Here is a 26,837-nt window from a genome sequence, read left to right as displayed (position 1 = left end):
TTCTTCAAACCCTTGATGAGGTGTGCTGCTGCTTGTTGGGTGGCCTCAAAGGAGCCAATTGGAGCCTGAAAGGCTGTGTAGCGGGACACGGTTACCATCCAGACATGGAAGGAAAAAGGCTCAAATAGCTGTTTTGAAGTCACTTTCTGGGATGAACATTTTTTCTTTCTTTGCTTCATACAGAGAGACGTGGTGCCATGCTATTTTTGGTCTTCATGGGGATGTGTTCCCTGAGGTGTAACTCAGTGCCCAGAGTGAATTTGAGTGTCCTGGTGGTGGTTGAAAGTTGTGGGTTGACTTAATCTAGGATCTTGATGTTTATTTTGTAGGAAATCAATTCCAAGCATTTACTACTCTCACTCTGAAGAGCTTCCTCTCAGAATTTTGAAGTATCCCTGGTGATCTGCTAGTGCTAAATAAGTAATTGTTGTGATTATTATCATCATCATTGGAATGTATATTATGATTATTATTATAATTATTATACACAATAATTGTGTTGTTGTTACCCATGACTTTGCTGTTCTTGTGTTCTGACCTCACTTTTGAGTTTAACCCTGATACATTTTTTATCTCATATATCCTCAATGGAAATCTTCCAAATCCTTGACTCTTGAATGACGCTATTTTGGGAGATAAAGAAGGGTACCTCAAGTTCTAAAAATTGACATATGGCATATTTATGAAACCTGCTGGTAAACAGGGTTGGCAGTTGTATGAGCCAACTACTGAAGAGACATGACTGCTTCTTCTTGCAGGACTACTTTCAAGAAGTGTGAGTGGATTTTCACAATTGTCCTTAGATTACTTTTTCACCTAGAAGCAATTTAGATATCTCATGGACATTCTAGGAATGTGATTAATATTGAATAAGTTCATTAGATGGGATATTGCATTATTTGACTAGAACAATGTTGGAGGAAGAGTTAACTTATAGCACCTGACCTCGGTGAAATCACAGGAAGTGCACGCTTGACAAACAGTATTGCTCCTATCTGTGTATTAGTATCACAGAGGCATTAATCATTGACCCCTCCCTCAGTATTCACACTCGTTTATGCACAAGCTTAAGACACATGATTGTCCTGATTTACCTCCTCTGGTACAAGGTGCATTATGGTGATGTAGAGAGTTCAAATGGCTGGAGAAGTTTCCTGTGTCGAAAGGCCTTCTTCACGGGAGTTGCACTCTTCATCTTGACCACAGAAGCCCTGTAGACTCCATCTCCTGCACTCAGCCTGCAGCTCCAGATGAGGTGTAACTTCACAGTGAGGTTTCAAGGATGAGCCCTCTAGCTCTATCTATTGCTCTCCACCTGTAGCCCCGGTGTAACTTCACACTAATGATTGCAGGGATGAGCCTTCTAGTCTCCAGCCCCTCCTCTCAACGTGTAGCCTTAGCTGAGGTGTAACTTCACACTGAGGACTGTAGGATGAGCATCTACCCCCCCATCTCCTGCACTCAGCCTTTGCTCTGGCTGAGGCGTAACTTTGCACTGAGGACTGAAGGGTTGATCCCTGTGCTTACAGGGATCAACCCTTCACCCCAACCCACTCACTGCTCTCAATCTGTAGTTCTGGCTGAGGTGTAAATTCCCACTGAAGGCTACATACAGGGGCGAGGTTCAAAACTCAGTAGTCAGTGTGGAGCTTTCTGTTGACATTAGAATAGTAACATTTGGGTCTCTTTTATTCGTCGGCAGGAGAAACATTTTATTTTAGTTACAGACGAGCACTCTAATGTTAGAGGAAGAGTGATGTTGACGGCGGTGTCCTGGGGGCCCTATGAGTGTGCATTAAAATCCGACGCAGAGTGAAGTCTGCTGCTGACCTAAAGGGCGAGCCTGGCATAATGAAAACATCCTAAACTCAGTCTTCTCTGCTGCAGGTGACCTGGGATGCTGATGTCTAAGAGGACCATGAAAAGTCACCTGCCCCTCCCTTCAGCATTACAAATAATACTGGTTGACGTTTTTTTCCATTGTATGGACTGTATTGATTCCGACTTTAGAGAAAGTAGCCTTGGCGGCTTTGTGTTCGTGGTGACTGCAGTTACTCTGTACAGCAGCTGTGCCACAAAACATATTTTTAAAGCGTGGTTTTCCTGAGAGCAGACCGAAACGCAGACACGCCTTGTTTTTCAGGGATTCGCTTGAAATCGTGCAGGGAGACGGTGATTCTCAGGCCCGTATTTATACTTTTTTTGCGCCGCATTTGCGTCGTTTTTTGACGCAAAAACGGCGCAAACTTGCAAAATACCATTGTATGTTGTAGGTTTGCGCCGTTTTGCGTCAAAAAGCGGCGCAAATGCGGCGCTAAAAAAAGTATAAATACGGGCCTAAGTTTCTAAAACAGTGGTATTATGCTTAACACTCTCCCGTTCCAGCAGTGACACATCTGGGCGCCGCGGGGAGTTGTGCCGCCGCACCCTCCGAGCAAGAGTGCCCATGTGAGTGAGGGTATCGATGCCCCGGAAGAGAGATCCGCAGGGGTGATGTGGACTGGCACAGTTAACGAAGTGTAAGGCACGTGGTTGTTTTGACAAGACAAGGCACATATTGAAGAAGTCATTTTTTTGCTAGTGAGAGCTTGTAAACTGCACACAAATTGCTGCACTTATGGGAATTAATCACGATAGAGAGGATGTGGTGTAAGGGCCAGGGCTACCGACTTTGGAGGTGGGGAACTACCTCGAGTCTCGGCAAATCACGTAATCTCCCCGTGCCTACCAAAAAATGAATCTGTGCTTGTGTAACTGTTGTTCATGCAAAGCACCCCAATACCTTCGGGCCAAGTCACACTATACAAAAAAACTACAAAAAACAATGGTAGACCATGTTGTCCACCCCCAGTGGGGCAGGGACAAAGAGGGCAATTTCCACCATCCAGTCTAAGACTAAGGCCCTCATTACGACCCTGGTGGGTTGCGGTGGCAGTTGGACCACCAGCACTGCCACTTTACCACCACAGGACAGACTGGCGGTGCTGGAGGTCCTAATCCGCCAGGGGGATTACAACTCCCCTCTCTGCCAGCAGTTTCATGGCTGTGATACCGTCATGAAACAGCTGGCGGAGATGGGGTGCAGAGATACACTTGGCATGGGCAGTGTAGGGCTCCCCCTGGCCAGTCATGGTGCTGGTGCACCCTCCACGCTACAGCATTGCCGCTGGCTCTATTACGACCCGGCGACAATGCTGTAGCTCGTTTCCCACTGGGCCAGTGGGTGGAAGCTCTGTTTCCGCCCGCTGACCCAGCTGGAAACTCGGAATGGGGCTAATGGGGAGGCGGCCGCACTGGCAGCAACCTACCCGTCTGGACTTCAGAGGATGGGCTTTTCCGTCCACTGAAGTCACAATCGACCCCATAGTGGCAAAGGTATGGCCAGAGGTGGGCCCCTTGCTGGCTGTGCCACAGTATCCAATCTATTCCTAATAATCGGTCTGCAGTTGCTTGTGGTCCCTTCTTGTGGAGCCCTTGCCTGACAGTTTGGGATGGACGGTTCCCATGAGGAGGGTCTGTACTGGTTTGCATGAGGCCTGATTCTGTCTACAGTGGCACAGTGTGTAAAAAATAGATGGGCTAGAATGCTACCCCGAGAGATTGCCAGAAGTCTGAACCGTTGTCACGCCCCCCTCCAATCACCTTTTGTGCATGCAGTGTTAAATTGAAAAAACTAAACCTGGCCTGGCTTGTGTTGTTGGTAATTCCGCTGAGCCTTGCAGTACCAGAAAGATGACATTCAGAAGAGGAATAGAAAGCACCAGCTCGGCATCTCTTGCTCAGAGCAGCCGCTCCGTGCCCTTGAACTCCAAAACAACCTGGTGCAGAGGAACAACACACTCAGCACACGCTCCATCCTTCCGAGGGCCAGCTTTCACTTCTGTATTAAAAGATCTATTCTGGGGTCAAGATCTCTGGTCACGCAGCAACCTCACCATATTGCACATTGTTGTGTCCTGGAACCGGCCCAGGCTTCATAGAGAATTTAAAATCGTCCCATATGGTGTCTCTGGGACAGACGAGGTATGACGTGAGGCCACTAACTGCACATATTTCTATAACTATACATTTTGTAAAACACCAAAATACTTTCTTTTGAACTCTATGCAGCCTCTTTGCGCCTGGGCGCTGGTAATTGTTGCTCTGTGTGGTTTATGTGTCATTGCTTGACCCGTATGTTCCTCTGCTTTCCAGCATCCGGCCAAGACTGGGACAAGTAGCCTGATGTTTACCTCAATTTCTTCTGGGTTCCAGAAGGCTGTTCTGCAGTCGAGGTTGGAGGTTGGGCAAAGTCGGGGCAGGTTGGCAGTGGGCTTGGGAGGGAGGAGGGGTTCGTGCACTGGCGGGCAGTGGGGTGGGGGAGTGAACAAAAAAATAAATAATAATAAAAACAAACTTACCTCAACCCCGCCACATCGCTGTCGCTCTTCAGGTGTCTGCTGCACTATAGGCAGGCACAGGCTCCCAGCCTGCCCCGCGGCCAGTCCTGATGCGGCTCTCATGTTGCTGGCAGCATGAGAGCAGTGTTAGGATTGGCCTGAGCATCCTGGCTTTGCGCTCCCATTCAGACTAAGAGCCTGTGCATCTTTCTCCAATTCGGCAATGCAGCTCGGGTTGGAGACAGCTCAGTGGGCATGTGTGTTTGGCTGTCCTGAGACGGCCAGCCAAACACACATGCATACTGAGGGGAGTGCACACCACCTTCTGCCTGTCATCTCCCATGGCCCCCCTTTAAAAATAAAACAATATTAAACAGCGTTTATTTACATTTTGGGCCAGATGTACGAACCGTTTTGCATGGCGCAAACTGCGAAAATCGCATTTTGCAGCATGCAAAACGGCCATCGCGATGCACATTCCCATTTTGCGAGTCGGTACCGACTCGCAAAATGGGAATGCGACTCGCAAATAGGAAGGGGTGTTCCCTTCCCATTTGCGACTTGCACCACAATTCGCAGTTAGCACCCACTTGAAGTGGGTCCACTGGGACCCCTTACCCTTTGTAAATGTCGCACAAAATGTTTTTTCAGAGCAGGCAGTGGTCCATTGGACCACTGCCTACTCTGAAAAAACGAAACCAAATGGTTTCATTTTTTATTTTGTATTGCAACTCGTTTTCCTTTAAGGAAAACGGGCTTCAATACAAAAACAAAAAACTGCTTTATTGAAAAAGCAGTCACAGACATGGAGGTCTGCTGTCTCCAGCAGGCCACCATCCCTGTGAGTGCAGGGAATCGCAATTGGGTCGCAAATTATGACCCACCTCATTAATATTAATGAGGTGGGTCTTTGCGACCCCCTTGCGATTCGCAGAAGGTGTCTGAGACACCATTCTGCATACAATTTGTGAATCAGTAATTGCGAGTCGCACTTACTCGCAATATCCGATTCACAAATTCATATCTTGCTACATCTGGCCCTTTATTCTTTAAGTTTTGCAGCTGCTGCTGCTGGCGGAAGAGGGGAGATGCTCCTCCGCCGTAGCGGAGGAGTCTCGGCTGCTGTTCTCTTTAGTTTATCAACAGCAGGCAATGGGAGTTGCTTTCTGGGCCAGCCCCCCTCCAAAAGGAATCTAGAGTAGGCCTGGGAATAATTTTAATTGCAACCGAGCAATCAGAGTAATTTCAGTAATTCCACGCTACTCTTTGACACAGAATTACCAATAATTATGGAAATATTCCCAGTTGTGTTATAAAGAGTAATCTAGGGAGAAAATAAACACAGAAACAATGAACTTTGTGAGTGTGCACTGCTGTTCATGTTGTTTTTTCATTCACACTGTTTTCTTAGTGTATAATGCATCCTGGCACTCTTTTTGAACCTTAGGGTGCATTTTGCGCTAAGGAAATAGCGGTAAATGCAGGGAGTATGTTAGGAGAAATATCAGGCTGTTATTTGTGTTCCTTTGCATTTAGCTCTGTTTCAAAGCAAAAAATGAACCCATGCATCCATTTGGGATGCAAGGGGCATGTTTTCTTTAAGCAAATAGTGCTAAAGCTGAATTACTTTTATTTCTGTAGGAAGTTGGCTCTGTATATACTATCTCAAAGTGAGAGATAGTGTGCACAGAGTCCAACGGTTCCCCTTAGAGGTTGATAGTGGCAAGATTAGATAATACTAATGCTCTATTTTCTGGTAGTGTGGCCGAGCAGTAGGCTTATCAGAGGGTAGTGTTAAGCATTTGTTGTACACACACAGGCAATAAATGAGAACACACACTCAAAGACTTAACTCCAGGCCAATAGGTTTTTATATAGAAAAATATTATTTTCTTAATTTATTTTAGAACTACAAGATTCAAATTTTAGGTAAGTACATAAATTGTAAGGTACTTCACACATGTAAGTATAGAACTTTGATTTAAAACAGTAGTCCACACAGTTTTGGTAAAAATGGCAAATGGCTATTTTAAAAGTGGACACTGCAAAAATCAATAGTTTCTGGGGGACGTAAGTATTGGTTAGTTTTTCAGGTAAGTAAAGCACTTACAAGTTCAGTCTCCTGGGCATAGGCAGCCCACCGTTGGGGGTTCAAGGCAACCCCAAAGCCAAAGCACCAGCAACACAGGGCCGGTCAGGTGCAGAGGTTAAAGGAGGGCCCAAATAACATAGGCGCCTATGGAGAACAGGGGTGCTCCAGTTCCAGTCTGCTAGCAGGTAAGTACCTGTGTCCTCGGGGAGCAGACCAGGGGGGTTTTGTAGAGCACTTGGGGGGGGACACACACAAGCACACAAAACACACCCACAGCAGCACTGGGGCAGCCGGGTGCAGTGTGCAAAGTAGGTGTCAGGTTTGTCATAGAAAACAATGGAGGGACCCGGGGGTCACTCTGGCGATGCAGGCAGGTTACAGGGGGGCTTTTCAGGCCAGCTACTGACTGGGCTAGGATGAGGGCCGCCTGCTGGTCACTCCTGCACTGGTAGGTGGTTCCTCTCGGTCCTGGGGGCTGCGGGTGCAGTGCTTGGTCCAGGCACCGGGTTCCTTTGTTACCAGGCAATCGCGGTCAAGGAGAGCCTCTGGATCCTCTCTGCAGGTGTCGCTGTGGGGGTGCAGGGAGGTCCACTCAGGGTATCCACGTCGTTAGAGTCGCCTGGGAGTCCTCTCTGCGGTGTTGGTTGTCCTGAACTCGAGCCAGGGGCATCGGGTGCAGAGTGTGAAGACTCACGCTTGTGGCACGAAGTTGGAGTCTCTTTAAAGTTGGTTTCTTGTTGCTGTTTTTGAACAGAGCCGCTGTTCTCAGGAGCTTCTTGGTCCTTTAGGTGCAGGGCAGTCCTCAGAGTCCTCAGAGGACGCTGGTCCCGCTGGATGCTTTGCTGTACAGGTTCTTTGAGTTGGGAGACAGGCCGTAGGGCTGGGGCCAAGTCAGTTATCATTTCCATCATCTCTGAGGGGCTTTCAGGTCAGCAGTCCTTCTTCTTTCTTCAGGTTGCAGGAATCTGATTTCCTGGGTTCAGGGTTGCCCCTAAATACTCAATTTAGGGGTGTGTTTAGGTCTGGGGGGCAGTAGTCAATGGTTACTGTCCTTCAGGGTGGCTACACCCTCTTTGTGCCTCCTCCCTGTGGGGAGGGGGCACATCCCTAATTCCATTGGGGGGGAATCCTCCAAAGCAAGATGGAGGATTTCCTAAGGCAGGGGTCACCTCATCTCAAGACACCTTAGGGCTGGCCTGGCTGGAGGGTGACTCCTCCTTGTTTTTCTCATTATCTCCTCCGGACTTGCCACCAAAAGTGGTGGCTGTGTCCGGGGGGGCGGGCATCTCCAGGGGCATTGTAACACAAAGCCTGAGCCTTTGAGGCTCACTGCTAGGTGTTACAGTTCCTGCAGGGGGGAGGTGTGAACACCTCCACCCAGTGCAGGCTTTGTTTCTGGCCTCAGAGAGCACAAAGGCTCTCACCACACAGGGTCAGAAACTCATCTCAATGACAGGCTGGCACAGACCAGTCAGGCCTGCACTGAAGGATTAGGTAAAATACAGGGGGTATCTCTAAGATACCCTCTGTGTGCATTTTTCAATAAATTAATAAATCCAGCACTGGCATCAGTGTGAGTTTATTATTCTGAGAAGTTTGATACCAGACTTCCCAGTGTTCAGTGTAACCATTATGGAACTGTGGAGTTCATTTTGACAAACTCCCAGACCATATACTTAATATGGCCACACTGTACTTACAGTGTCTAAGAATGGACTTAGCCACAATAGGGGCATATTGCTCATGCAGCTATGCCCTCACCTGTGGTATAGTGCACCCTGCCTTAGGGCTTTAAGGCCTGCTAGAGGGGTGACTTACCTATGCCACAGGCAGTATTTTGTGTGCATGGCATCCTGAGGGGGATGCCATGTCGACTGCCTTTTTCTCCCCACCAGCACACACAATCTACAATGGCAGTGTGAATGTGTTAGGTGAGGGGTCCCTTAGGGTGGTACAACACATGCTGCAGCCCCAAGGGACCTTCCCTCGTCACAGGGCCCTTGGTACCACTGATACCTTTTACAAGGGGCATATCTGTGTGCCAGGGGTGTGCCAATTGTGGAAACAATGGTACCTTTTTAGTAAAAGAACACTGGTGCTGGGGCCTGGTTAGCTGGTTCCCAGCACACTTCTTAGTCAAGTCAGCATCAATAGCAGGCAAAAAGTGTGTGTGTGGGGGGGTTACTGCAACAGGGAGCCATTTTCCTACAATTGCATAATTATGTATTCTTGCGTAATTTTGCAATCTCTTTTATTGCATAACTACACGTAATCTTACATAATTCCATGGAATTATGGCACATCAAATTACACGAGTTACGCCCACCTCTAACCTAGAAGCATTATGGAGCATTGTTATATTCAAAGGCTTGTCCAAATAAAACACATCAAGAGGTGTCCTGAACGCAAATAGTTTGGTTGTGCCCTCAATGATTGATGTTCAAAGATATTGTACAGCCAGAGACCTGGCCCTCATAGGATCTGCCTCCTGGTCTGGTGTATATTTACTCAGCCTGCTGGATAGTTCGAGCATGGCTGTATATGTGGCATCTGCTAAGGGTACTGTGGTAATGCAGAGCTGCTGGTCCTTCTGGGCTCATGTTCCCCAGCCAACGTGCATAGTGCAAAATGGATTGACTTGTCCTTTACCTGTACTCCAACAGGAGTCGCTGAAGAGAGGTCAGACTGGCGTCACTGTAAATGCCACTGTTATTGTTTTTGAAAATAGAGACACAAGTTGGCTATCAGCTGTGTGCACTTCATAGTTTTTGGATTTTATTTGGGAAAAGTCTAATGATACGAAACACAATCTGGTTACCCAGCCGGGCCCTGTCTAGGAAGGTGAAGAGATCCTCTCTAATTCCATACCAGCGTGGTCTTGATGCCTCTCGTAGGTCTCAATCCAGCTGCAGATTGTAGTCAGTTGTTGAATGCCATGCATTCCCGTGAGTGTGGTGTTACTTTGATTTCTAGAATTTGGTGATTTATAGTGGGTTTGAAATGGAGACAGAGTTTGCAGGTTACTTGGGCATGCAAGGATTCTTCTGCGAATGGTGTGAATATTTTATGTTTCAGCAGGTCAAGGGCCGGGATGTTTTAGAGGGATATGCACAAACGTTTGGTGTTGTCTGGGGCCAGGTCATTGAAGCATTGTTATAGGGACGTTGTTGTGAGTGTTTGGTAGTTCTAGAACATTAACCTTGTTCATTGTTTTATTGAGTTCCACCAGGTTCCTCGGGTGGATGAAGGAAGATTGTTGAGAGGATGGTTGTTCATTGAAAGCAGGACCTGGATTTGTTGGTTTTGGTATCAAGAGTTTTCAATATTTTTATCTCAAGAGTGACAGGAGATTTACTGAGACCTGCACAATCCGGGTAGGCCATGCTGGATGTGTGTAGCACTCTGTCTACCCAGTCTCTACACTGTGAATGAGTCCCCTCATAGATGGCCTGATTTAGATCTTGGTGGTCTTACTGCCATCCTGCGGCAGCGGTGGTCCCTTATACTCCATTGAGTTGACAGAGCACCGCTCACCGTATTTAGATACCTGTGTTTGAGTAACCGCTTGTGGCAGACTGAACTCTGCCACTGTTGGCCTGGCGGTATACTGCCGACCTGATTTAGATGTTCCCACTGTACCGTAGGTGTGACAGTGGTGGGTTGGCAATGAAGGAGGAGTGTCCTCTTGGATATATGTGTTGACACAGATGTGTTAGATACAAAGTATGCAACTACCTATGTCAACACATATTCCAACCCCAAGAAAAACAAAAAACACATACTTAGATGTATGCTGATGGTTGGGCCGTGTTCGACGGTACAGACTCACCCTTTCGCTTACAAGTCCCATGTATTGGTCACCTTCGTATCTGGTGACAACAGGGTCGGTGTCCTTCAGGGTGAAATGTCAGAAGAGCAATAGCAGAAGTTCTCTAGTCGTGTTCCATTTGAAAAGGTAAGAGAAAAAGGGGGAGAAGGCGGATTTTCACACCCTTTCTCTCCCAATCGGTCAGTCTTGGGTGGGAGGTGTTCCTGCCACAGTCGGCCTGACAGGAAGGCACTTCTAAATCAGAATGGTGGTAACAAAGGCTGCAGTCCTGCCGCCAGCCACTGTTCCCTATTGCGCTGTCGACGCAGGTTGAGATTCCCAGCAGAGTCGGCGGGACTGTGGCGGTCTGTTGCCTGTGGTTCTGTCAACATCTAAACATCGGACTGCCAGACCGGAGGATGCGAAAACCATCGAAAATTGATGGCTGGACTGTTACCGCCAATAGTCTGTCTTCCTACTTTAGTTTCAGTCTTGTGGCCTTTGCTCTGATTTGTAAAAACTGCAATTTTCAGATTCTCTGCAGTGGGTTTGTCCCAATATTAGTCCTATGAAGATACCTGGTAGCTGTGATCCTATCACCTCCTCCCTGACTGCATCCCTACCTCTGTTGCTTTCAGAATGCTCCTATAGTGTTCTAACGTCTCAGAATGCTATGCTTTTGGGGAAACATGTTACTCGTGAGGAGGAAGGAGTTGCCTGTACAACCTAAACCTGTGTCCTGTAGCAGCAACTGTGCCAAATAAAGTAGGGGTTGTCAGGGCTGCACAGAGAGAATCTAAAATCAAGGAAACAAGCATTGGCATGGCCACTAGGTTTCACCTACTCGCTTTGCCAATGTCTTTTAGCCATGTTGTAAACACCGTGGCTGTGCACGCATGGCTAAAAGTAAAGTTAGAAAAATGCAATATGAAACGGCCACGCCATGCCTCTTTTTTGTCTTCTTTTGGGTGGAGTTGGGTAAGATGTACAACAGGAAGAAGTGTGGGAGAGAAGGAATGGGCAAGAGGGACACCATGGGAGAGAAGGAACGGGCAAGACGGACACCATGGGAGAGTTTGGGAAAGTAATACAAAAAAGGTACAATGGTGTAGCCAGTGCTGGTCGGCTCAGAGCACTTTTTTGTTATGTTGGGTAGGGTGGGGAAGGCAACACAGACAACGGAGGGTGCAGGTGGAAGGGTTAAGCAGCCTGGATAATGGTAGTGGTAGAAGGTATAGAAGCAATAAGCTACTAAATGGTTAGGGAGTGGTAGGTTAAGAAGCAAGAGAGGTGGGATGGGAAGAAGCAAAGGGGCAACAAAAAGTCAAATAGTACCTGGAGCACAGTGAGAAGCAGATGGACAGCAGAAGGACACCAATAAAAGTAAATCAATTTGCACTTGGTTGCTGCTCCTAACTGTTGAACAAGAAGCAACATCAGCAAAGCTGGTCAATTAGAAGGCAGTAAATAAAAGTGACAAAGAAGCCAATAAATGGCTCCAACCCCTCTATAGTACACAATAAAATACCCCAATTTACAGAAGACAAAAACTTAGGATTCAATGAGAGAGCTCATTATTGTAAGGCCAGTGCAACCCTACATTTAACCATTGTGTTTTGCTTTTAGAAGTAATCCCATAATCATTTTGTAATTTAGCTTCAAACTTAGAGCTTTACTTTCACCTAAAAATGGCTCAGTGAGTTGGATGTTTATTGCTGAAGCACACAGGATAAAATCACAGCAGGACTGACTCACCTTCTCAGGGTGAGTACATTTAGTTCCAGTAAATTGGGAAACAATAGCACATGTTATTTATAGCACTCAAAATCGGTAGCAGTGTGGTTTGAAGCATTACAGAGAAAACAAGTTATTATTAAAGTTGCAAGACTCCTCTTTCAGATGGTGGCAAGAATTGTAGCCATGAAAGCCCACAGATAGCCACTGTAAGAACCCTTGGAACTGTTTGCAGTGGTGGCCCTGCAAATCACCATCTTGTGTTTCAAGGGGTGTGATGATGTCAGCAAAGATCTTGATGAGGAGATGGGAGTGGTAGCCATCATAAATTGAGTACTAAAGCATTACCCGCTCATCGGTTCCCTTTGTCCCAGATCATAACTAGATGAGGAAGCCCCAGCCTCCACACAGGCTTGTACCTTACAAGTCCTATTTCTTTTTTTATGTCCAATGTGGACATAAGGCTCCATCCCCTCTTGAAAAAGTCCTGTGTTTGTTCCTTTCTTTGACAGGTAAGGCTACGCAAGTTCTTAAAGTTGGGGTTGCCTTTAATATTAAATTGTTTTACCCATACCAAGGCAGTAAGCAAGTGGTAGCTCTGCCTGCACCACCCGCAATTGTGCTCCCCGTCAAAGTGCAAGGCTGGGACAGGAAGTGCCAGTCTTTTAGGGGCCATGAAGAGGTTTTCCTGAACCCTGCGGAGTGTACAAGTGTGCATAAAGGCAGGGGAAGTTGCTGGCTGGTTGTTTTGGGCAACCAAGTCACTTTTCTCGAGAGACTCGGATGCTGGGCAACCAGTACAAATAGGAAGTTATAGTAGGCCTAAACTTAAAACTTCCTGGAACAATGGAGTCTGCGGGCTCAGGGATGAGGGCTGAGGAACTACATAGCATGAGGCTTTGAGGAGAGGGCCACACCCATAATATCTAGAGTAGACTCGCAGCAGCTAATTAAGCATGCTGTTAATAAGGCAATGAATGACCCTCAAACAAAGAGACAGAGATTGGGATCCTCATGACGACATGAATGTCTCCCCACAAGGGAAATTTGTTAAGGGAAAGACCTTTATTGATATGTTGTGCCACATAAAAGAGGTTTTGGGGTTTGAGAAGAAAACACAAGATGATGAAGGGTTTTACACCCAATACAGCAGATTATTGGTGGATGAGCTTCCTTTTCAGGAGTTGATTAAGGAAAAAGTTATGATGGAATGGAGGGATGCCAGTCAGCAGAATATCCCTTGGTTGTTGAATAAAAAATATTTTATGAAACAATTTAAGGAAACATTTTCCCAAATTCCTAGTGTTAACTTTATTCTTTCTTGTATGGCTTACCCATCATCAATATCATCATAATTATTAGAATCTCCTTTTGCTGATTCAATTGACAGAAAAGTGGAAAATACATTAAAAAATGCCCATGCAGCTTCAAATTGTGGTAAAAGGGCAATGTCCAATGCTGCACATGCATCCCAAGTTCTCTTGAACGATTTCCAGAGACTATTTGATTGTGTACAATCCAATGGATACCCTACTGCAAGTTTAGCTCAGATGGAAGCGTTATCACAATTAATTTCTGAGGTGACATTTGATTATCTATGGGCTTCTTCATCTGAAGTGGGGCTATGATTTCTGGAAGAAGAACACTCAGGCTAAAACCTTGGAAATTGGACTCCACTTAGAGGCCCTTGGTGGAAAAAAAGTCAACATACTGGGTTGAAGCTTTTTTGGAGAAGAGCAGAATGGCATGGTGCAGATATCTGTCAAGGAGAAGAAGTTATTAAAGCCCTTCAAACTCTATCAAGGAAAAAAATTATTTGTCCAAAAATAGAATCATCAAAGGCAAGAAGGAAGATGTCTTTCTCATTTTCGTGACTGAGCTTGTCCTCAGGGAGACGTGCTCACTAATAAGTTCTGATCTCAATGATAGTCTGAGAAAGATGTTAACCCTAAATGACTACATGGAAGTTGGAGCCAGACTAAAGTTCTTCCTTCCTAAGTGGGCTTCTCACGTAACTGATTCTTAGGTTCTCTTGATAGTGCAAGAGGATTACAAAGTTTCTTTCAAACAGTTTCCTCTTTTTCCAAATTTCATGACCACACTGTTGTCAAACTATGAGACAAAAAGGTGATTGCCCCTGTCTAGTCAGAGCCTTTTCTTTGTATTTAAAGTGGATGGGTCTTTTTATCCAGTACTGATCCTGAAGGTGTTAAACAAATGGGTCCACCTTGAACAGTTTTGAATAGTCTCGTTTTTAGATGTTTATTACTCTGGTCAAAGATGGCAACTATTTGGTGAGCCTAGATGTAGAGGACGCCTATTTCAATGTACCTATCCAACCTAACAATCAACATTACCTAAAACCTGCAGTGGAAGGGAAGCATTTCCAATTCCAGGCTCGCCCATTTGGATTGTCAACATCTCCAACAACCTTTACTAAGCTATTAGCACCAATAGTGGTGCTTCTATAGCTTGTGGGGTGAGTTGGGGGGTTCTATCTCCCCTTCCTGGATGACTGGCTAGTCTGTGCTTCCTCTCTCGAAGGCTCAAGAGTCAGTGATCACAACAACAGATCTTCATTTCTCGATTCAAATTGAACAACCTCAAGTCTCGCTTGATGCCAGTCCACGTCACACGGGGCAGATTTATGAAGGGTGGCACTGCACCTAGTGCCCCCCTAACGCCACCATTTGTGAGCCTTATTTAATATACCACACACCATGGGGCAGTTAGGGAACTAGCATCATAATATTTTTTGCTAATGCGGCACAGGATTACCATCAAAAATGTTGATGCTAATCCTGCAAAGCCCATTGAGGCCCATTGTAAACAATGGTGTGCCTCCTTTTAACACCTGCTCTGAGCAGGCATTAAAAGTGCAGAAAAAAATGAAGCAACGAAGTCTCCTAGATTTCTTTGTGCCATTTTTTACCCCCCCCCCCTACCGGGGGAACGCCCCCTTTGCATACATTATGCCTGGCGCAGTGATAATGTAGCTCAAAGCGTTACAAAGTGGCGCAATACATGCATTGCGCCACTTTGTAAATTTGCCACTGCGATTTTGGCCTTAATGGGCCACAATAGCATTACAAAATTATGCTAATGTGGCGCAAGGAGGCACTTAAATCTCCCCCTCAGTTCAATACACAGTAAGATTCTATATTTCTCTCTCAGTACCGGATCGTTATGCTCTAGAAAAAATCTTCAAGCTCTGTTGACTTATCCATTAGCATCAAGGAGGTGTTGCTTGAAGAACTAGGTGCAGATGATTTTGATGATAGCCATAGTCTCAACCCCACCTGAAAACATTGGTGAATCACCTCCGGAGTTATTGTGATCCAGTTTCAAGAAACTATGAGGCAGAAAGTCTAGTGTCTTCAGAGATAACTCTGATTCTCATTTGGCGGTTGCCCACCCCAACATGGAGAAAGGAGTTTCCTTTCAGATTCCTCTTCCACTCCAATAACAACAATTAAAAGTCTGTGATGATGGAGTGCAACATTACAGGACTGGAAATGCAAGGGGCAATGGTCCCAGGAGGACAGACTTCACTCTTCCAACTGTAGGCAACTGGCAGCAATGAAAGCAGTTCATTTTTTTCAACCTCACTTCAGGCGAAGAGCCTGATTTTTCCTGTAGTCAGGTTCCATGATACTACCTGAATCGGCAAGAGGGGACAAACAATTCTCTGCTAAATTGGTTAGTGCCTCAAAGTTGTTCCAGGGCAGAAAATCACCTATTATTCCTGAGAGCAATTTACATTCAGTGAGCATTGAATTTTCATGCAGACAGCCTGAGTACCAATCTGCCTTCTTCAGTATTATTCCACAGGGTGATTCCTCAGTTCCAACAGATACGCCATCTATTTAGAGAATCTGTGGATAGACATGTTTGAATCTTCACAGAACTTTTGGAAGCGTTAATAAATGGAACAAGCATTTGCAATGCAGTGGGTCTCACGTTTCACTTGAGTAAAAGCTATTAGCATTGCAAATTCCTAACTGGACTCTTCTTGCCACATAAATTGAAAACAAAAAGTAAAACAGTTGACATAAGTGAGCCGATTCAAAGCACCATGGCTGCCATGAGCGTGAGCACGAAGAAGGGACACAAAAGGAAAAAGAAGTTTGCTCGCAATCAAACATATTATCAAAAAGTGCAATTATCCATGTAACAGGGTCAATGGCCAAGGCCAGTGGTTCCCAACCTGTGGGCCGGGGACCCCTGGGGGTCCGCGAAGACTCATCAGGGGGTCCGTGACTGCTCAGAAAATGTAATAATGTTAGGTTCCAACTATCAGTAATGACTCAGTGGGGGTCCCCGGATTCCAATAATGATTCAGTGGGGGTCCCCGGGCTCCAGTATTGATAAAATGGGGGTCCACAGAAGTCAAAAGGTTGGGAACCACTGGCCAAGGCGGTGATAAAACTGCCCCAAGGAAGGACAAACGTAAAGCATTTACCAATAATAACAAATGATTTTTGAAAGGCAAGCCCATGAACGAGTGATAGTGATGGGCGTGCGGTGGGCATTGTTAAAAGCCCACAGATTGATTACAACAGGCCAGACTGCTTGCGCACTCGACCTAAAAAGGTATCCTTGTCCATTCTAGCTATGTAGATTTGGCAGGCAATTTCCCAGCCTTACAAGTCAATTGAGGAACTGTTCCATCCCAGATCCAAGGTCAATCTACCAGATCTGTTTCAGCTTCAGGGGCAGAGGGGAGTGGAGTTGCCATACAGGAAATATGTAGGACAGCCACATGGGCATCCCACCATACACTTGTAAAGCACTAGAGGTTGGATGTATTGGATGAAACATCTAAAAATTGTGTTTCAAATGTTGTTAAAGTAACAATGAAGTAATTTGTAATAATAAACCTTGATGAGCATTAAGAGTTGGTGCAGAATTATTTTTTTTTAGGGTTTGTGAATTGCCGACTCTCTTTTCAGACTGGGATGAGGGTGACCAATAGGGAGTTATGAAACTATTACTTACCAGTAAAGTTAATTACCACAAATTAGGTTCCTCTCGTCCCAATCAGGACCCCGTCCTCTCAGTGAGTATTTATACAGCACCTCCTTTTAGGTCCCCTTGCTACTCACGGGATATTTGTAAGTTGGAAGGAGCCTTATGTTCACACCCTACATGAAAACTGAAATAAGGAGTTGGGGTGGGGCGGTGGGAGGAGGGCACCTCACCTTGTTACTCACTGGGAAGAAGGGAACTTGATTCTGGGTAATGGAGTTTACTGGTAAGTAATGCTTTCATTACTTAGAGTCATGACTGCAATGTACACCGTCTGTCTGCGAAGTGCAGCAGCAGTATCAGTCAATTTAGCTCAGAGTCCCCCAGCGAAGGGGCAAAAAACTGTCAAAGCCAAAGTCCGTGACTGTAGAGTTTTCCACACAACTATGGATTTACCTTGCTTTCTATTTATTCTACCACCTGCTGCATAATTTGCCAATCTAAACAAAAATAGTTTCTAGTTTCAAATAGTTCAAATTTACAAAACAAATTGCGGGGCAGTGGCACACTTAAGAAAGGTTAACTGGTCATCTTTCAATTTGTCGATTGCTGTACTGTGATATTAACTGTTACTTATGAGGTACAACCTTGCCTAGAAAGTGTTAATGTCCCCAATGTAAGGACTGAGAAGGGCTTTTGTCTACAGCATGAAATCCTTATTGCAACAGAGTGTAAATATTGCTTACCTTTATGCCACAAAAATGTTTTGTTTCGTGACTTGTGCAGATTCGTGTTGCTCCACAGACACACAGCAAGAAGGCACTCAGAGTGCAAAAATTACAAACATTTTTACTCTTTTTAAGGTCTATTCTCCTTAATCTTACAATGTCTTCAAGCACAAGACATATGCTTAATTTTCCATTTACTGTTGAACAGTTTAGGGCATCCAGCCACATAATTTGGTCCTCTGCTACTGCATAATTCCAGTGACTGACTTTAGGTGTCGTTTCATGAACGATTCAAATTGCTTTATAAAGATATGTAAATGTTTATTGTAACTGGTATCTGGTATCTTCAAGAGTAGACGCTGTTCTGTAATTTTATGGAGATATTCAGGTAGTAAGTATAGTGTATGGCATGATTAATTATAAGCATGCGAAGTTGTCCGCTCTTTGATGGCTCTTTTTGGTGTTTTGATTATAGACAGTGAATCCCATGCCAATTTTAAGTTCCATTTTTAGAGCAGTGACTGATTGCATATGTATTCATTATATGTTATGGAAAGATGTTAAACCTTTATTATTTCTATATGCTTCTTAAAGTTCATCTTATTTGGCGCTTTACGAATAACCAAGTAAACTAAACCCTCTCACCGTGATTACATGATGTGGGTGGTTCTGAAGTAAAGTCTCTGATACAGTTTCCTTACTTTTTTCCAGTCTCCATGGGATCTGCAGTCACTGTGACTGGGTGGGTGGGACAGCCAGTCACACTCCCTTGCAGTTATGCTGTTAGAACGGCACCAGATGTCAACCCAGTCTGCTGGGGACGTGGGGCTTGCCCCTATTCCCAGTGCAGTGATCCACTCATCCAGACAGACCAGAGGAGGGTAACGTGGAGGAAATCCAACCGCTATCAGCTCTGGGGACAGCTTACCAGAGGGGTTGTGTCGCTGACCATCCTGGACCCCAACCAGGGGGATAGCGGGACATACTGCTGTCGCATTGATGTGCCTGGCTGGTTCAATGACCTGAAATATAATATTGAGCTGAAAATGATGGAAGGTGAGCCTACACCTGCATGTTTCTATAGATTTGAGGTGAATGGGTGATGGATGGATGAATAATATGGGGATGAGGTACATCGGTTTGCCAGGTGAAGGCTTGTGGCCTACTGGAAGAACCCTCCCTGCCACCTAAATAGATGTCAAGACACGAGAAAATTAAGCACATGCATTGAGCCCAATAAAGCTCGGGAGGCATAGAACATAGTGAGAGAAAGGCATGGTGAGAATACTTCAAGTGGAGAACAAGATGAGTTGAGGTGAGGAAAATGGATGCCTTTAGGAGGAGTAGAGTATTAAACTTATCTGGTGGGAAACATTGTTGAAAACAATTAGATAGCATACACGGTTCTGGCCCCAAGTGGATCCACTTGGCTCTGACCCACTCTGATTTGGGAAAGACTGAGGTTTAGCAACCTAGGATGGAGTTACTCTGAAAGAGTGAAAGATGGTTGTCCGGGACATTCATGGTGATCCATGTCACAGTGTATAGGTAGAAGGAGTTAGCATGTGGCGTGGGACTAGCGTGGCTGGCTAGAGTGAGAGGATGACCATGGATCCATTGAGGGAACCCAATGCTGACGATGTAACTGCATTGATTACATCTGTCAAAAATGCAGGAAACCAATAATCCTGATTGAGACAGATCCCTTATTGGTGGGGGTGGGGAGGTGCACCATTAAAGGGTGAGGTGGCAACTCCTAGTCCACAAAGTAGGCAATCTAGCATGAGAACAGTTTGGGCATCAATAGTCAGCAATCAACTGCCCAGTAGGTGAGGGTTTTAATTATGGTTGTGAACAAGGTATAACTGCAAAGAAGGAGAGACAGTAGAGCCACATTGGAGTGAGTACCTAGTTTATTGGGACTTGAGTGTGTTACAAATAGAGACATAGACTACTCCACAGAGGACTCAGCAGAGCGTGACAGTTTAAGGTTTAATAGAAGAAGAACCCACACCTGTCTATGAACAAGATTCCGAGGCTGATAGGGTGCATGGAAGATACCCAGATAGAGTTTCACCCAATAAAATGAAGGCTAGCTATACAAATATGAATGCACAGTCAGATGCTAATAAGTTTAAAAGGCATTGGAAACAATGACTGTTTTTGCCAGGCAGGCAGGTCTTAACTACATTTAATCTTATTTCTTTAAGTACGGCGAAGGACTCCTTAACATCCTGCTCTTCAGGCTCCCTGCTCGACCCATGCCATCCCAAGATCTTAGAACTCGGGTCAGAAGCTGTCAGTACTCCACTCTGAAAGCTCTTAAATAATGTATTGGAGCTCGGGACTGTCGCTTCTTGGGTGCTGCCATTACGAAAGAAACAAACACTCTGCAGTTCCAGACAATGTTAGGCCTAGCACTGCCACAAGTCCTTTTCGAGATTTTCTCTCTGCCTTGACCAAATGGATGCACCAACGCTGTCTTCAGTTTGACTCTAACAAAACAGAAATGTTGAATTTCGTGTCTCAAGCTCGATCTGGACTCTTTTCTGGTGGCAACCTAATCTAGATCAACCCCATCTCCTTCATCAAAATATTGAAATTTGGGCCCATATTTATACTTTTTGACGCTAAACTGCGCTAACGCAGTTTAGCGTCAAAAAATTTAGCGCTAGCAGACCGGCGCTGCCTGGTGTGCGTGGAAAAAAACCACGTAGACCAGGCAGCGCCGGCGTAGGGGGAAAATGGCGTTAGGGCGTCTTAAAATGGGGCAAGTCAGGTTGAGGCAAAAAAATCGCCTCAACCCGATTTGCGCCATTATTTTCGACGCCCAGACGCCATTTAAATGACTCCTGTCTTAGTAAAGACAGGAGTCATGCCCCCTTGCCCAATGGCCATGCCCAGGGGACTTATGTCCCCTGGGCATGGTCATTGGGCATAGTGGCATGTAGGGGGGCACAAATAAGGCCCCCCTATGCCACCCAAAAAAAATTAAAAAATATAAAAAATTATACTTACCTGAACTTACCTGAATGTCCCTGGGGTGGGTCCCTCCATCCTTGGGTGTCCTCCTGGGGTGGGCAGGGGTGGCAGGGGGGGTCCCTGGGGGCAGGGGAGGGCACCTGTGGGCTCATTTTGAGCCCACAGGCCCCTTAACGCCTACCCTGACCCAGGCGTTAAATAGTGGCGCAAATGCAGGGTTTTTTGACCCGCCACCTCCCGGGCGTGACTTTTGCCCGGGAGTATAAATACGACGCATTTGCGTCGCCGTCATTTTTTTAGACGGGAACGCCTTCCTTGCATCTCATTAACGCAAGGAAGGCGTTCACGCAAAAAAATGACGCTATTTGCCCATCCTTTGGCGCTAGACGCGTATAACGCCAAAGTATAAATATGGCGTTAGTTTTGCGCCGAACTTGCGTCGAAAAAAACGACGCTAATTCGGCGCAAACGGAGTATAAATACGGGCCTTGGTGTTTCTCTTTAATCGCGACCTCTCAGTTAACTCACAGATCATGGCTGTCTCAGCACCCTAATTTAAACTTCTGAAAGCTCTCAGAAAAGTTTGGACTTCCTTCCAGTGTCCTGAAGGAAATCAGTTATCAACGTCACAGTCGACCTAGGGCTGGACTATGGTAGTTCCATTTATTTGCGATTACCTAAATATTCCATTCAGCACCTGAGGTGGTGCAGAACGGGGTGGCTCGATTGCTGCTCCAGATGCCTCCATTTCAATTGATTTGCACCCATCTTCGGGACCTGCACTGGCTTCTGGTGTACAAGAGAGTGATTTATAAGGCCATGGTACTCGCAAGGTGCTCCAAGACAATCGCAAAATTTAGTACAGCTATATGTTCATCTTAGAGACTCAAAAGCTGCTTAGGCTATGCCTTTCTCCTCCCCTAAGAATGCAAATGGACGCTCCTTTTCTTTTTGGGCAGCCAAGCATTGGGCTCTTGTGCCATTTAAAGAGTGTTTTAGCCGCCTTTGTCCATATTTAGAAAGAAACTGGAAACACTGCTTTTCAGTCTTGACTAGTTTATCCCCTCTGGGCTTGTAGGATATTATTTTGATGCTGGGACACCCTGGTTTGCTCTTTGTAGGAAACTATTCTGTTAAACAGAAACTATTTTGTTGAACAATTGTATGTGTGCCTGACCTGGCCCCAGCCTGTCAGGAAATCCCTTTTTCTCTCCACAGACCAGTCCGCCACTCTGGGTGGCGAGAAATCTTAGGGAAACATTCTTGAGTCTGGCTAGAGAGATTATCTAATCCTCAAAAGAAAGGTCTGCAAATGTGGATTAGTTGCAGTGCCACAAACAGCACGAGGGCTTGTTTAATACTATCTCAGCCAATAAATGTTCTCTTGTGCTGGGGGGTCACAGTCAATAGCAGAGTGAATTATGAAAGGAAATCCCCTGGGAAGAAGGTTATATGGACCAGTAATGTATGGTCATTAAATCTCACTGTTCAGTCCACTTCAGCCCAACTTTATAGACCCAATAAAGACGCAGGTGTTAGTTTAGGGCAGTAGTGCGTATTGTAACACCCCCTATCAGTGGGTATTAGATCCACACGTAGGAGACAAAGCCAGACATTACAGGTTTTTCCAAGGCTTTGGTTATCCACTAAAGCTTCTGGTTTCCAGATGTGCATTTTGTGCAACCTATATGACAGGACCTTCAAAAAATACTTGCTAGCCTGCCTAGATGTCGGTCTCTATATCTGTCTATGCCCAACAATGCTAGCCTATTATGTGGATGGCATACGATAACTCCAGGTCAGAGAACCCCACCATAGACACTGACAAATCCAAACAACAGTTATTTGGGGAATCGGAAAACAAACTAAAGGAAATATGAGGAAAAGAGAGTTTGCAGTCGCAATTGGGATTAATGTAGACTTTCAGTAGTCAGGCTTTTGTGAGCCAGAACCCTCACATTTCTTTCCTTAGACCCCTAACCACTTAGGTGTGAACATAGCTATTCTACAGGTGCAAACAACAGCTATATCACTATTAAGATTGCACTGGATTAGGACATGCTTATCCATAGACCTGTAAATATTGTGGTACGTCTTGGGCACTTGGATTCAAGCAGCTAGACTAAAAAACCTAACACTTGCTCTTTTATTTTCTATTTCTCGGCCACCTGCCTTGCTCCATATCGCTCTGTTGTTTGTCAAAACACTTCAATTTCATTACCTCTCACTTGTCCTCTTTTGTTTTACATCTTACAGTAGTCTCTACGGGCATCACAATATCCCTAAAAAAATTACAACAAGTGATTATTAATTCTTATTTTTCAGCTCCTACAACTACAGCAAGAACAACTACAACAACTACTACAAAACCCACAACAATATTTGTAACTACAACTGAAGCCACAACCACACTGGAACAAACAACCACTGCTCCACCAACAACCACAGCTGCACAAACACCCACAGCTGCACCAACAACCATAGATGCAACAACAGTCACAACTGCACCAACAAGCACATACTTACCAACAACCATACCAATAAGTACAACCAAACAAACAACAATGCCAACAACTGCACAAACAACCACAATCACAACTCTTTCTGTATCAACAACCACAGAGGCCCAAACTTTACCTACCAGCATACCAGCAACTACACCAGCAACCACAATGATTACCACACCAACAAACACAGTGAAATCCACACCAGCAACTACATTTGTAACCACATACACAACAGCTATACCTGCCACCACACCAATTGCACATAGTGCTGCATCAACCACCACCCCAACACTTTCGCATACACCTGCACCAACATGTGAATCAAAATTCACCGCTATTACTACAGCTGGGACCATACTAACAACCATAGTCAATACACTTACAATTGATGAAACAGCAACAATAACTGCTTTGCCAAGTTCAGGGATATCTTCTCCACCAGCAATTCCATATACAACTGCAGACATCACCCCATCCACAGCTACACCTTTTAAGCCACTTATCACTAAAAATTTACTAGTTCACACAACAGCCACAGTCACAATATCACCTCCTGTTTCTGCAACCATTGCTGTTGCCAGCACCACGCCACCAGATGCCTCTACAAATGCTGCTATTCGTATTAATAGCATGCCCACAACTGCACCGTCTACTAAAACTGTACCGGCATTTAGTTTCACTAAAACACCAACCACACCTGCAAGCATTCCTGCGATCATAGATTTAATAACTCATAAATATAAAACCACAACCAGATTTACAGACGCAACTACGCTGACCGACTCAAGAACACTTAGTTCTCCCTACATGGATTCAATGGGAAGTTTTCCAACAACTGCGAAAATAAGCACACTGGTGTTTGGCAATGGAGAGCGGCAACCAGCTCCGACAGGACAACATACCACACAGACCATGAGGCCAGCCGCCAGAACTGCAGGTAGGAGGTGCCTTCCTCTGCATATTCTCTTGTGCGCTAGACTATTATGATGGTTAGGTTTTTTTCACCTCACCACTAATCACAGACGTGAGGGCTTCCTCTTGAATTAAAAAATGTTGACTGCAGAGCAGCTCTACGTCTCTGCTCCCTAGCATGGCTCAGTGGAGTAATGCAAGATCATGGGCCCCCTGCAGAATAAGAAGAGGGGCCCTAAGTCTCCTATATCTCCCTTATATTCATCGGTCTTGGGCTGAATGGGCACACCTGAAGGGTTGACCACCCCCTCCTAGGCTGCAGGGGTTTCAGGAGACTGTGTTACACCCCTGGCTTAGCAGAATGGGAGGCATAGGTTCCGGGAAACTTGTCTTCATAATGACAATGGAACAAGAAGGTTGTGTAGTTTCTATATGTACATAATGTATCTGTGCAGCTAATGAAATGATAGTAATGCTATTTTTTTTTTTTTTAAAGAGAGATAAGTGCAAAGGCGCAAAGTTTCTGTTAAAGGGTTGCAGCTGTGTGTCCTTTGCACCTACTGGGTAATCCCAGCTTTCTGTACTTTAATGCCATAGAGTTCCTATGGCAGGCCTATTGCTGTGCCCAGCACTCTATTAGTCTTCAATTAGATTTTTGCAGCACTATGGAAGTGGCAAAACATATGTTACATATTGCTATTTGTTTCGCATAAGTAACATTCGACACTTATGCAGACATGGATTAATCCCGGTTCCATATCTCAGTTGAATAGCTTGGCTAGCACTGTTATTACATTGTCATCATGTTTTTGTAGTTTATAACAGAAAACAAACTATAAGTACCAGAATTCAATCAAAAAGTATGACTATGTTAGTTACCTTTGTCTCATGTATCAGCTTGAGGCCTTCTAATAGTTTTGACTGGGGGTGAAAACTAAGGGGCATACTTACAAGAAGTGTTGCACCGCTGCACCAAAATTGACAGCAAGAAATGCAGGGATACATCCTATTTACAAATATACAGTGCACTCCAGTGTTTCCCTTAGTTCTGGCGCTAAATGTAGCTGTCTAGCGTGAACGCAGGCACCCTTGCAGCTAAATTTAGTGCCATAGACAATCATTAATGGCCTTTTGCTCTTTCTATGTGTGCTGCAGAATGCAGAAAAAGCCAAAACAAGGAGAAATAAAAGTATTTCTCCTCGTTGCGTCATGCTAACACCACCCTAGGGATGGTGTTAGTTTTTGGCACTGCCTCAGATTTACTTTTCCTTGTAAATCTGGGGCAGCGTAAAAAAGCAATGGGTGTTGCGTGGGCATGTCCACAGCAACACCCATTGCACACCCCTCGGCTGCAAAAAACTGTGCCGAGGGGCCCTATTTACAAGCAGGCGTTAAGCAATGCAAAGTTGCTTAACGCCACTTGGTAAATATGGCACAGGGCACAGTGCCACCAGAGAGTCACAAAAAGTAATGCTCCGGTGGCGCTAGGGACTTGTAAATATGCCACTAAATCTGGCCATGCCGATGCTAGAGGAAACAGCCAGTCACACATGGCTGACGGAGGGCTTAGTCCATCAACCACAACATACTTTGTCCTTCCAACAAACATTTGATGTGGATCTTTGCTTCTTCATTGCTTCCTCTTATACAGAGCATCCTAGCTCCACTATCTCTTGCAGTGCCCACCCTACACTGGCCCCCTCTCATACCACATGTCCTTTGGCGATGGAGGTTCCATACTGATCCAGGCTGCCTTTATAACACGTATCCCTGCATATCCGACTCATGGTGCAACAAGAATCCGCTCTCCTATGCTCTGACCCTGCAGCTCTATCTGCTAGTATATCTATCTGAGCATGCACTGATCAGCTGGTGTACGTGTCCTATTATACACTTCTAGCTCATAAATGGGTGTCTACCTTCTTGCCAGGTCATTTCACCTGGCACTCAGTTTTCTCTCTATTGTTTCTTTCATGGAAACAAGAAAAGGAAGAAGGCATCGTTAGGCACTGGGGCAGTGCTTAATTTGTGCTTGTTGTTTCCGGTGCTGAGCACCGGCACTTATTTTTGAGGGCTGGGGCTTATTCTTCTGCCTCAAGCATTTGCTGCGAGCAAAAGACACAGATGGGAAAGACGGATGAAGGGAAAAAGGAAAAAGTGTCACAAAGGGAGAAATTAGAAAGCTGCAAGAGTGAGCTGAAGGGACAGCGAGTGGCTTTAAATGGATTGGAGAGGCCCGAGATGGCTTCAAGATTACGCTGCCTCCGTATTCCATGATCACAAATTGAATTGCAGCAGGCGCGTGTTTAAGAGGAGGGCTTTTGGCACCGGCACCTTTTTATTTACAAATTAAGCACTGTCCTGGGGTGAACCTGAGTTTAGAGCACTGCACAAAGCCCATCACCTAATAGGTCTGAGAATTCAGGCCTCTCAGCCCTCCCTGCCACTCGGTGTCGCTCAAACTCAGTGCTTTCTGTCTGCAAGTGTCCCAGTGTCTAGGCCTCTCAGCAGTTTTCTCGCTTCAGGGGCCCAAAAGTCTGGCCCGCTCTGTAATTTTGCTGTGTCACCTCAAGGGCATTTCCTGTTTTGCTTTTGTGCATGGGAGCCAAAGACTAGAAAACACTGTGATAATGAATATGATAGAGTCATCTGCACGGAGTGTCACATCCAGGTTAGGAGTTCCGAAATCTGAACATAAATGAAAGTTGTTTGGGGTTTTCCAGCTCA

At 45.4% G+C, this 26,837-nt stretch overlaps 1 protein-coding gene across 1 annotated transcript in view; it reads left to right on the top strand.

Moving 5' to 3' along the window:
* Positions 1-26,837, top strand: part of LOC138245755 (mucin-2-like) — a 66,485-nt gene that overhangs the window by 9,326 nt on the left and 30,322 nt on the right. The window contains exons 2-3 of the mRNA XM_069199636.1: positions 18,421-18,765; positions 23,017-24,135. Coding sequence (XP_069055737.1) covers positions 18,421-18,765; positions 23,017-24,135 — 1,464 coding nt within the window. The remainder of the gene's footprint in view (positions 1-18,420; positions 18,766-23,016; positions 24,136-26,837) is intronic.

The sequence above is a fragment of the Pleurodeles waltl genome, chromosome 7, assembly GCF_031143425.1.
Source record: "Pleurodeles waltl isolate 20211129_DDA chromosome 7, aPleWal1.hap1.20221129, whole genome shotgun sequence".
Taxonomy (NCBI): domain Eukaryota; kingdom Metazoa; phylum Chordata; class Amphibia; order Caudata; family Salamandridae; genus Pleurodeles; species Pleurodeles waltl.
The sequence above is the reverse complement of the archived record's forward strand: the minus strand, read 5'-3'. Positions and strand labels throughout refer to the sequence as shown.